This window comes from Camelus dromedarius, chromosome 14, assembly GCF_036321535.1.
Source record: "Camelus dromedarius isolate mCamDro1 chromosome 14, mCamDro1.pat, whole genome shotgun sequence".
NCBI classification, from domain to species: Eukaryota; Metazoa; Chordata; class Mammalia; order Artiodactyla; family Camelidae; genus Camelus; species Camelus dromedarius.
This window is the reverse complement of record NC_087449.1, coordinates 27,122,430-27,134,907: the sequence shown is the minus strand read 5'-3', so window position 1 is coordinate 27,134,907 and position 12,478 is coordinate 27,122,430. Positions and strand designations below refer to the sequence as shown.

General features: G+C 41.8%; 1 protein-coding gene across 1 annotated transcript in view; it reads right to left on the bottom strand.

Annotated features, from left to right (window-relative positions):
- Positions 1-12,478, bottom strand: part of LOC105096274 (cytochrome P450 2J2) — a 31,006-nt gene that overhangs the window by 8,029 nt on the left and 10,499 nt on the right. Inside the window, exons 2-7 of the mRNA XM_031465240.2 lie at positions 11,111-11,273; positions 8,323-8,472; positions 7,782-7,942; positions 5,137-5,313; positions 3,073-3,214; positions 549-736 (exon numbers count right to left, since the gene is read on the bottom strand). Of these exons, the coding sequence (XP_031321100.1) occupies positions 549-736; positions 3,073-3,214; positions 5,137-5,313; positions 7,782-7,942; positions 8,323-8,472; positions 11,111-11,273 (981 nt within the window). The remainder of the gene's footprint in view (positions 1-548; positions 737-3,072; positions 3,215-5,136; positions 5,314-7,781; positions 7,943-8,322; positions 8,473-11,110; positions 11,274-12,478) is intronic.

Genomic DNA, 12,478 nt, shown 5'->3' with positions numbered 1-12,478 from the left:
GTCAAAGCTAGAAAAGTACCTATGTGGATATTATGTTAGAAACACCAGCATGAATGTGATGTTGGTTCACATTGTCTCAAATGTTCCTTCATAGTTGAATATCCTGTAACCCCAGGACTGTGAAGCAGAATTTTCCAAAGTAAGTCTGGCAGGTCCCTAGTCCTGTGAGAAGCTCTACCAAGGCAAAGAAAGGACCTCATGTCAAAGTCTGACTGGGAACTGCTGCTTGCTGTCTCCCTACAAAGAATCTCAGTGCACATCACATAGTCAAAACACTGAGAAATCTCAAAGCAAAAAAAGTCATTCTTTGTCTAAACACATTGACCTAAGAACCTCCTTCTCCTCCATAACATCTACTAACATCTTGCTAAACTAACATTCTAAAGACCACAAATGGAGAAAAAAACTAGTATTATCTCAGTTCTAATATCTGTCCTCATTTTAGTGATTCCCTAGGACAAGAATCCATGTCACTTTCCCAGTTGAGAGTCCCACTATTTAAAAAGGTGAGCGTGGAGATCTGAGGCCGTGAGGGAGGCCCTCATTACCTTGGGCAGGTGGTATCCAGCCAGCGTGGTGTCCACCGCGACCTCCTTGGGCACGTTCAGGGGGACGATGTTGCCCATTCTCTGCACCTCGTGGATGACAGCGTTGGTGTAGGGCATGGACTCCCGAGCTGCCGTGCTCAGCTGCTGACTTTGGCCAAGCACCCTGTCGATCTCAGCCTGTACTTTTTCTGGAAAAGCAGAGAAAGTTCTATTGTTCTAACATTCATTACCCTCCTTGAGCCTGGCTCAGCAAAGGAATGAAATAACCAGGATCAAAATGGCTAAAGTTATAGCAGGCTGTGTAGACGGTAGTTTCTCAGGAGGCACCTGAGTGCAGAGTGGGCCCTGGTTTAGCACAAATCTGGTTGCAGTTCTTGCTGCTCAACTCTTGCTTCCTGCTGCACGTTACTGAAACCCTTGAGATTCAGTTTCCTCTTCTTATTAGTGAGGATGAATCTACTTTCATCTTTAGGATGTTTTGAGATTTACATCAACTGATTCAGGGAAGTGTCCAACAAATGAGAAAAAAACCGCTGCCAATTGTGCCCCAATATCTCTTTTCCTTTTTTTCTACAATAATGTAGATGTTAGCTGGATACATGGTTCCCAGCTAACGACTGTATTTCCCAGGTTCCCCTGTGACTATGTCTGACTAACAGAATGTATGTGGAGGATGTTCAATGCTTGGAACCTGCCCTTCTTGTTAGGGCACGTGCTTCCTTCTCCTTCTTCTCTTCCCACTGGTGCAAAGGCAAAGGCAGCCTCAGTGGGGAGCCATCTCTGAGACTGCAAACAGGGCATCACTCTAGATGCAACAGAGCAACACACTGGAAGGACCTAGGGCCCCACAGAGTTCTGCAGAGTCCAGCTTAGATTTTTTCACTTGAGAGAAAAATAAAGTTCCTTTTCTTTCACTATGATCATTGAAAAATTTTAAATTGTGGTAAAATACACATAATGTAAAATCTAACATCTTAACCATTTTTAAATGTACAATTTAATAATGTTAAGTATATTCATATTCTTGTATGACCAATTTCCAGAATTTTTTTATGTTGCAAAATTGAAACTCTACATCCATCCAATCATAACTGCCCATGTTCCCCACCCCCAGCCTCTGACAAACACCATTTGACTTTCACTTTCTATGAACTCAATCCCTCTAGATAGCTTGTATAAATAGAAACATACAGTATATGTCTTTTTTGGAATGGATTATTTAGTTTAGTGTCATATCCTCATTCATGTTGTAGCATGTATGAGAATTTTTCCTTTTCAAGGCTGAATAATATAACAATGCCTTTCACATTTTGTTTGTCCATTCATCCATCAACGGACACTTGTGTTGCTTCCACTTCTTCTGTCATTTTAAGCCATTGTTATATTGGAACCTCTAATAGAGAAGCCAAATCTAGATCTTAACGAGGTGACTTTTAAACTTAAAAACAAAACCCTGTAATTCACAGTTACAAGTGCACTTTACATCATGACACATGAACAAAAATATACAAACAGATACAGCATACATTTCTGCATATATAAGGAAATAAATAAAGCTTCATGAGAAAAAACTTATCCTTAATACACAGGAAGCACTCTAATCTTTTCTAATCTTTTTAAAATTTTTTAATTTAGGAAAAAAATGGTCTTGATCCACTAAATTGACTTTATGTTCTGTTAATAAACTATTACCCCAGTTTGAAAACCTGTATCCCAATAGTCTTTATGCTTCATGTGCTCAACCTGTTCTGGGGTCTAGAGAAATAAAAATGATGTCACAGTCCCTGACCTCCAATGAACTACAGCCTGTGGGAAGGATGTCTCACTAATGTATGGAAATCACAGTGAGGGAGGTGCGCGTGGTTGTCTCCAGAGGAAGGAAACTTTGGTAGTTTCCCAGAGAGTGGGGTGACATCTGAGTGGAAGTTGTATCTGAGCAGATTCTTCAAGCAGAGCTAGTGGATTAAAGTGTAAAGAAATTAGGGAAATACATTCTTGTGTTTTACTTCTAGGGAGGAGCAGGTGTGACGGCACAAATAAGGACAAGGCAGTGAAAACCACATGTCATTTAGTGAGGCCACCATGTTGGGTGGGTACAATTGAGGCTGAACAGGCAGGAGGGGCGCATCACAGGGCAGGACACACCAGACTCAGGAGTCTGAACATCATTCACAGGACAGTGGAAGACATGACTTAACAGGAGGGAAGGCCACGAGCAGGTTTCATCTCTGAATGGCATGTAACTCTTTCTAGGAATTCACCATGATGTCCATGGACTTCACTGTTTTCCCTACTAGACTGGGAGTTTCCTGAGGGCAAGGACTCTCCATTATATTTGTATTATGTGGACCCATCACAGTCCTGACAGAAAAACTGAAGAATGTGCTCATTCTCCAATCCATCTGGTGCTGTGAATGTCCTACCATCTCTCCATCCTCCATCTGTCTTCTGGCCCCAACTTTGGGAAGTGTGTTCCAGGAGGCGCCATCCTGACCTGCCCAGGCACACCCACTGACATGCTCACCTTGGATGTCTGGGTAGAAGGCCATGTAGAGCAGACCCCAGCACAGCGTCGTTGCAGTTGTCTCCGTTCCAGCGAAGAAGAGGTCCAGGGTGCTGTAGACGAGGCTTTCTTCATTGAAACTTGAGGTAGCATTGCCTTTATGCTAGAAAGCACGATGTTTGTTGGTTTAACCAGATGGTTCTTGGTTGTCACAACAAACAGGGGCTTTATCCTGGAGAGAACATGGAAGGAGAGACCCCCAGGAGAAACGACTTGCCCTTTGGCCGTCTCAGGAGGACGGACTGTCATTAGATCCTCCTGCCCCAAATGCTGCATGTATTGTTATCTTTGCTTGATGAAAATCAAAAGAACTAATTTTTTATGCCCATAATTTGTTACAATCTAGTAGTAGACTTGGAAAAAAGCCTGGGGTTCCAACATTAGCCACATCATTTACTATCTGTGTGACTTGAGCAAGTTACTAACTCTCCCTGTGCTTCACTTTCCTGTTTGAGAAAATAGAACTAACAATACTCACCCCTTATGGTGGCATCATGAATTACGTGAGATACAAAGGCGGCAGCAAACACTCAACACGTGTTTGTGCTGAAAGAATGCAGTGAATTTCTGTGAAGCACAACAATTCTCATGTCTCCCTGTTATCCTTTTCCTTTCTAGCTTAAACTCTGTGATTCCAACAACCTTTCCTCATGGTTCTCCAGCATCTTTACCACCTTCCTCCAGAAGCTTCACTGTGTCAACATTTCTCTGCGTGTGGTCTCACACCTGCACACCTTACAGCAGGTGAAATCTCCTCCTCTGAGGAGAAACCAATCCTTCTACTAATGCTATGTCAACAAGGGGAAATAGGGGGAAGATGGAAAGAAATCTACCTTTCTGTCAATTCCAGGAGAGAAATAAATAATCTGATGATTCACAGATGATGACAGGAATGCAGTGATGTGTATTAACCAGAAGGGTTACCACATAAAGGCTATATATCCAATTTGGCTTTTTTCCCTGCTTCTTTGCTGTAATGTTTGGAAAGTGGATGATATGAGGATGAAGGAGGAAAGGAAAGTCTCTCCCACTCGAGACTGAACTCTGACAGCAGACTCAGCTTTACTTGTGTTCTGTGCTGGCGAGCTGAGGGAAGACTAGGGAACTGGGCATTGGTCCTGCTAATAATGAAACAATAACCTACCTTTCCTTTGTGTTTAGCTCCTTCAGATTTGAGTAGAGAGTAGAGAATACACTATAACAAGGCAGTATTTCAGGTTTCAAAGGCCTACAGCCAAATATGGTTAAACTTCTATCTTTATTTCTTTTTTTTTTTAATTTTAAACATTTAATTTAACATTTGTGAATGCGTTTCTTTTTTAAATTGAATATAGTTAATTTCAGTACATGAATATACATGCATTCATTTTCGTATTCTTTTTCATCATGAGCTACTCTAAGATCTGTCTTTATTTGTAATTTTCTCATCAGTTCTGAGTTAATGATATTTCTCCACTCTATGAAATGCTGCCTCTAATTTACTCCCCTCTGCTGGGCTGAATGATGAGCCCCAGAGATGTCCATGTCCTGATCTCTGGAGCTTGGGGACTGCATCTTATATGGCAGAAGGGACTTTGTACATAGATTAAGTTAAGGATTTTGATATGGGAAGATTATCCTGAATCATCCCAGGGGGCTGAATATGTTCCCAAGACACTTGTTAAAAGGGAGACAAAAAGTCATAAAAAGGAGATAGAACATTGGTGTCAGAGAAGGTGCGACATTGATGACTCTAAAGTTGGAGGAAGGGACCATGTGTCAAGGGGTACAGGCAGCTCCTAGAGGCTGGAAAAGCCAAGAAAATGGATTTTTCCATTCTTCCAGAAGAAGACAGCCTTGCATGACCCTGACTTTGGCCCAGTGAAGCTGGATTCAGAGTTCTGATGTTCTGAGCTACAAGAGAATAAATTGTGTTGTTTTAAGCCCCCAAGTTTGTGGTAATTTGTTACAGCAGCAATAAGAAACTTGAATTCCCTCATTTAGTCTTTTAGAACAAAACTCTGGAAACAACCCTGGATTCCTCACCTTCTCTATTTCCTGGAGGAAAGCATCTATAAAGTCTCTTGCTTCAGCAGGATTCCAATCTCTCTTGTGGTTTTCAATCACATGGACAATGGCCGTTTTCAGCTTCTCCCTGATACTAAAGAGCCTTTGGTGGGGTCCAGGGAGGACGTTCATTATCCGTGGAAAGGCATCATAGAGCTGATTGAGAAAAACAAAATAATCATGGATAATACGTGGTGCCAATTTAAAATTTTTAACACAATATAAACATCCTGTCTTTCCATCTCTTTTTTCTGTTTACACTTAACCCCTGGAGTCACCATCGACTCTTCTTACCTCTTTCCCCCTCTTCTTACCTACCCTCTGGCCAAGCATGTCAGCCCTGCATCCACAATATAACCAGTGCCAGACAACTTCTCACAGCTCCAACTGCTTTGTCATCCTTTCAACCTGGATGCTGTAATAGCTTCCAGCAGGTTTCCTGATTGCATCCTTAACCCCATTCCCAGTCGACTTTCCATTGAGCTCCCAAGGGGTTAACTGTTAAGTTTAACTGATCATTTCACTTTCTGGCTCTCAATCTTTCAATGACTTTTCATGACATTTAGATAAAATTCTATTCTTTCCAGTGCAGCCCCACTGGCCTCTGTGGTAACACCCAGGATGTCCCTGTTTAGGTCTATGCATTTGCTATTCCCTCCACCTGGAATGGTCTTTCTCCAAAATCTGCACAGCTCCAGCCCCTTCCTTCATTAAGGTGCTGCTAAATGTCACCTACTTGGACCTGTATTCCCTGATAATCCTATAATTAGCAGAACTTCTGCACCCTCTTTCCATTTCTTTATTTTGTTTTATTTTACTTATTTGGAATTATCACTAGTGTGTGTGTGTGTGTGTGTGTGTGTGTGTGTGTGTGTGTGTAATACATGTCTATCTGTCTATGTATCCGTGTATCTATCTAGTTAAACAATATATGTATTTATTTGTCTATCCCCACTATGATGTAATCTCCAAGTGGGTAATACATTTTACACTGAAATAAAGTGGTTTTTCAAGATATTTTTTCTAATAATATCTGTTAGAAAATAGTGTAATATAATGGAAAGTGGCTTAGATTCAAAATGAAACTGAGGCTGAGTTTGACCATTAGCTCTGTTGCTTTCTAGCTATCACACTTTGGTAATAATAGAAATAATAAAAACAGTAATAATGTTGTGGTTTGCTGCTACTTAAACTAGCTGCCAGTGAGGCCCAAGGTTTTTTCAAGACCAGATGACATGAGATCAACCCCACATTTAACACAGAGCCAGTGGACACAACGTGCTTGTTTGCAGATTCCTGTATTTCCTTGCACACATCTCATCTTAAAGGACTGTTGGAAAAACTCAACTAAGAGTAACCATGTGTAGTTGTCCATCAAAGGGCCTGGTCTCTTTTGCATCTCTAAGAAATGCTTCTACCCTGGCTCCACTGCCCCATCCTGCCATCCCAGGAATTTCTCTCCCCTGGGAATAGTCAGCTGGGTACCCACGGAACTCTCAAGATTTTGTAGTTTCTATCTTAATAGGAGGGAAAAAAATGGAATTGCTGAATGAGGGAATTACCCTGATTAGAAGTGAGAACAGGGAACATTATTCAAAAATAACAGTAACTATAATCATAATAGTGCACATTCATTAGGCCCCATTAATGTACCAAGAATCATGTGAACTGCTTAATCCATTTTGGTGTAATGGGTCCAGAAAGCCACAGGCAAAGTTCTTGTCAGGAATAAATAAAAGTAAACCCTCTTCTAGACACCAGAGAGGGGAAGTCCACACTTGGGTCTGATTTTCCCTTAAAGAGTCTCCCGAATCCAAAAAAAAAAGACTATGAGAGACCAAGAAGCTGAGCAGGGTTACTGACAGACTCACAGGCCCAGCAGCACCGAGGAGGAGGGCAGGACCACCAAGGAAGGGGTGAGGTTTGAACCGCCTACATCTATAGCCTAGAAAATTATGTGATTGACCATGTCAAGTGTGGATGGGCATGTAAGCAGTGAAGACACCTGGGAAACCTTAAGAACTTTTACACACAGGTGTAAATGTAGGAGAAATGCGACGATGTGTCCATGTGAATGACTGAATAAGAATGTTCATGGCAGCTTTAGTCACAACATCCCCACCCTGGAAATCACCCAATTGTCATCAGTAGGAAAAGAATAACAAACAGTGCCATATTCATATGACGGAAACTAAACAGAATTTAAAAAAAGGGCAACTAAACTATGAATCTCAAAACAGTGTGCCCAGGGAGCACCAGGCACAGAAGAGAACTTCTGAGGGAGGATGTAGGTGGGGGGTTAGGGAGATACATGGAGGGGAGGGCTCAAAGGTGATGGAGATATTGTGCTTTTTAAAGAAAACAACATACGTGCACAGGTGTACATCATATGAAATTCTGTACTTCACATGGACATTAATAACATTCTTTATCTATCGTAAATATTTAATAATGTTATCTAAAACAATACACTCAACAGATTGATTTCAAATATGTTTTTGTTAAACTCAATTTTAAAAGGTTATGTATTAGCTTAAAAAAACAAAAACAGGAAGATTCCATCTCATCTGTGTCTGACATCAGCCCAACATCTTTATCCAAGGTAGGAAGTGAGAACGTCTCACCTGGCAGCATATTGATGTCTGCAGACTCATGAACTCCTCCACCAGCCTCAGCAGCTCCTGGAACCAATCATCCTGGTAGTCAAAACGCTCCCCAAATGTGATGGAGCAAATAATATTGGATACCGCATTCTTGATTTTGCAGTTAGGGTCGAAAGGCTGTCCTGGAGGCAGAGGAGAATTGGTGTCTTTCTGTTTCCTCTGAGGGTGTACTCTACATGACACGGGACACACCGAGTACAGAACCACCTCTGAGACTGTGGCCCCAGCACCCTCCACAGGGTCTGACCTACAGCAAGTACTCAGTCAGTGCCTGGAACTCAAACTGACCACCAGGATTTAAAATCAATAATGTGTTCTATACCCATTTCTCATGTCTAATTCTCCAGCTCCAAGTAGGGAGGTCATGCTTAGTTGTTCACTGTTATCCCCTCAGTGCCCTACACAGTGCTGGGCACAGGGCAGGCACGTGGCCACTTATTAAGCATCTGGTCAGTGAAGGAATGAGCCGCAGTCTCCTGCACCTGTCCTAAGACACACGCACCATCTTCCTCTCCTATTGCCTGGGTGAGGTAGCGGGCCTCTTCCTGAATGCGTTCCTCTAAGCTCTTCTTTCCTAAACCGAAGTTCCTCAGTGTCATCAGGGCGAACCTTCTTTGTTCCTTCCATACTTGGCCATTGGACATGACCAATCCTGGAAAAACAAAGCCAACATTATGAAAGAGAGCCAAGAAATACTGTGAGGATATGTATCAGATGCAAGGAAGGAGAAAGGCATCAGGCATATGAAAACTATCCATAGAAACATCCCAAAGCAGTGAGTATAATGAGTATTATGATTATTATTTACTGACTGCTTGCAATGCTGGGCACATTCGTACTTTTAATGCACTAAGTTATTTAGTACTCACAGAACCTCTCTGAGCAGGTACAATCATTCTTGCCAACACTGCTGCCCAATTTTTTTTTTAATTTTTTAATGATTTATAATTATTTTACAATGTTGTGTCAAATTCCAATGTAGATCCCAATTTTGTTGATGATAAAACTGAGATAAAGTGATCACAGTAAACTCTGCAAGGACACAGAGTTAGTAAGCAGCTGAACAGGCACTCAAATTCAGGCTCCCTGACTCCAAAGCCCATGCTTTGATAACTTATCACCTAAGTATATTTCAGTGTTGGTTATGTACATGGGAAGAGTGCACTTATGGATTAGATAAAATCCATACTCACAAGGAGGCATGGCTCTAATTTAAGCCAGATCTTAAGAGATAGATGAATTACTGAAGAAAACAAGGAAGTGTGAACAGCCTATGCTGAAAGAACAACACAGGCAAAGGATAAATATATCTTGCTGTGTTCAATAGGCCATCATTCATTTCATAATATGGGGGAGGCCACACTCCTTTCAGTCTTCACATTCAGAGCACTCTTCAGTCTCTTTCAGTGTCTGGCTTTGGCCTCCACCCTCTCCATGAAATGTCCCTCCCTGCTGTCAAATCCAGGATGCTTTCGACCTCATCTGGATACGTCAGCAGCCTGAGACACCTCTCTCTTGAAACACTCTCTTCCAGTGGTGCTCAGGACACCTCACTCTCCAGATTTTCCTCCTAATTCTCTGACCACAGAGAACTTACCATTTGTTGTTGTTGCTAATTCATCTACTTCTATCAAATTTTGAAAAGATGCAGTTCTTCAAGATTCATGATCTTCAGGCCTCTTCTCTTCATACCCTATCTTCCATTTTGAGAAAATCTCATTGACTCTAACAACTTTAAATGACATCTACTGATACTGAGCATCTGTTTCTGTCTCCCATCTGCAGACGTATGGTGTCTGCTTGACTCTGCTGACTTAAAGGATTTGAAGCTCAGCGTATCCACGACTGAATTCCTGATTTGCTCCACACAACTACTCCCCCGCCAGGCCAGCCCCTACTTGTCTTTCCCCATATGTTCCTTCTTCCCTTTATCTACACACTTGGGTGTTCACCTCAGTATCTCATTCTCTCTCCATTTAGGTCATCATGTCTTACTGGATTTACCTCCTGAAGATCTTAAATCCATGTAACTTCACAGCCACTATCCTGGTCTAATCTACTGTAGTCCAAGCTCCCAGCTTCTCTAACCAAAAATGCTGCAATGGTCTCTTTATCTCTTTATTGTATTCTTGACATTACAGCCTAGATTAGTCTTCAAGTTCACATTGTGAACATGATGACTCCTTTCTCTACTTAAACCATTTGAGAGTTTCCATTGTTCTTCAGATAAAAGCCACATCCTTAACAAGAACATGCAGGAAGGATCCTGGTCAAACTCAGTAGCTTCATCTGCATTGAATCCCTGCGCTGCCACACTGGCCCCCTTTCAATTCCTCAAGTTCACCATCCTCATTCCCTCCTCAGAGGCTTTTCATATTCTATTCCCTCTGGCTATTGCTTTCTCATTGTATTAAATTAATTGTCATTTACATTCATTAGCTTTTTTGAATCTCAGGACTAGATTAGAGATCCCTAATGGGTGTGCTCGGCACTTACCCTCATAACACTAAGATTTTAAATTATTAGAGTAATTTATACTATCTTTCTGAATAGAATGTAAGTTACATGATGACAAAGATTACGTCTGTTCTACTCTCTGTTACATTACTCATTTCTGCCACCAGGTATCACATGGCAAATTACAAATAGAGTGAATGGATGTAGAGGTAGTGGGTGAAATATTTCAAAGAGTAATTCAGAAGCACCTGGAAAAAGGGTGCTTTGGTGGAAGAAATGATTTGAAATTGTTAAATGTGTTAGATTGTTAAATGTGTAAGTTTATTTAATGATCATTTTAAGTATTCATGCAAAACTCTTCTAACATAGGCTGGAGATACCTTGCAGGTCACAGTCTTAATATTAAAGCATAAGGAACTAGAGGCATGGAGGGATCACATAATCAGTAGAAGGATGGAGATACACATCCATTCTTCTTGGGGAAGAGATTTCAATGGGAAAGCAGAAAGAGACATCGAGAACTCCTTGCCTCTTCTTCTGCTTACAAGACATATCACAACATTGAGTGATGAGGACACTGATGTATCAAAGCATCAAGAGTGAGTTCATGCAGGTGACACAGCTTCACCCACATCCTTGACACTGGGGCTGACCCCACCAGGGTCCCTGAGGATATGCCTTCAACAGGGAAATGCGGGCACTCAGCTTCCTTCAGGGGCAGGAATGTTATGATGGGCCTGGTCCCCAGGAGTGTTGGACAATTAGTCACAGAGTGATCTTCTACAGACCACAGGAATATCAACCATATACATCTTACATTAGTCCACACTTACCTTTGTTCAGAAAGAGACGTTCTATAATAGGTGATACGGGGCGGTTCACAAAGTTTTCGCCCTGGTGGACAAGGGCTTCTTTGATTAAAGGCAATCCAGTTAAAAGAACTGAAGACCAGTCACCAAATTCCAGACTAAGAAGGTTCCCATATTTCTTCACCAACTGGAAAACAGTAAAACAGTCATGGTTGAATATGCCACGTCTGTGTGCCCAGGAATGAACGGTGTGTGGGTAAGCTTGCCTTGAGTGGAGTATGTGTGTGCATGTTTGTGTGTGTGTGCATCTTGTTCAGATGGAAATGTTTCTACCTTTTTTCATTTCTCCTCTTCTCAATTAGATTTGGGTTGAATTCACTACGGAACATAAACTTTATTATAATTATTTATTCATATGTTCAACCTACTTGAACTGAGTAAGCATGTACCATGTGCCCTAAGAAGCAGGCATAAAGATACAACTACAGCAAACAAGGTCTCTAACCTCAAGCATCTTAGGGTCCAGTGAAAGGAGAGAATTCAGCACATGGGACTTACCAGACAAGGCTGAGATATGCTTACTGAACATCTGGTGTAGCAAGCATGAACTTCTCAGCAAATCAGATCTGTTTAACCAGAGGAGAATGTCCCCTCCCTCAACACTTTCCAGACAATAGAAAATTCATTATAGGGCTTGGGGTCAGGTGTGGAGAAGCACACACTAGTTCTGGAGCCAGGGGCAAATCTTAACCCTGTGGTTGACCTGCTGTGAGCTTCTGAGAATTTTGCTTCCTTCTTTTTGAGCTTCAGCTCCCCTGGTATACAGCAGAAAATTATTCTTCCCTCAAAGGGTTCTGTGACATGAATGAGGGCAGAAATGTGAAAGGCATTTTGTTTTCTGGTACCTGGCAGACAGCCACTGGAGACTGAGGAATGAATGGGCTCTGTGTGCAAAGGGAAGCAGATGGACATGCTCATGGTGACAGAGAGGATGAGAGCACAGGGATGATGCCCTGGAGAAAGACACTCGTGTCACAGACAACCACATCCACTGGCTGCCATGTTAAGCAACTTCACATTTTATCTCATTTAACTTCACAAACACCTTACAGAAGTAATGATTTCCTTTGTCTCTCTGAAAAGGAAAATGAGTTACAGTCAAAGTAACTTAGCCAAGGTGAGAAAGCTATTGGATACTGGAGTGAATTTGGCAGGGGTTACACAAGTTATAAGGGCAAAGACATGAGTCCGAGATGGAACTATGACCTTAGAGTTTAGTGGGGTGAGAGAGTGAATGTGAGAATGACGGTGAGGGGGGCAGAGAAAGAGAGAGAGAGAGAATGGAAGAGTATGAATGTGTGTCATGAGTGTCCACAAATGAGCAAGTATGTG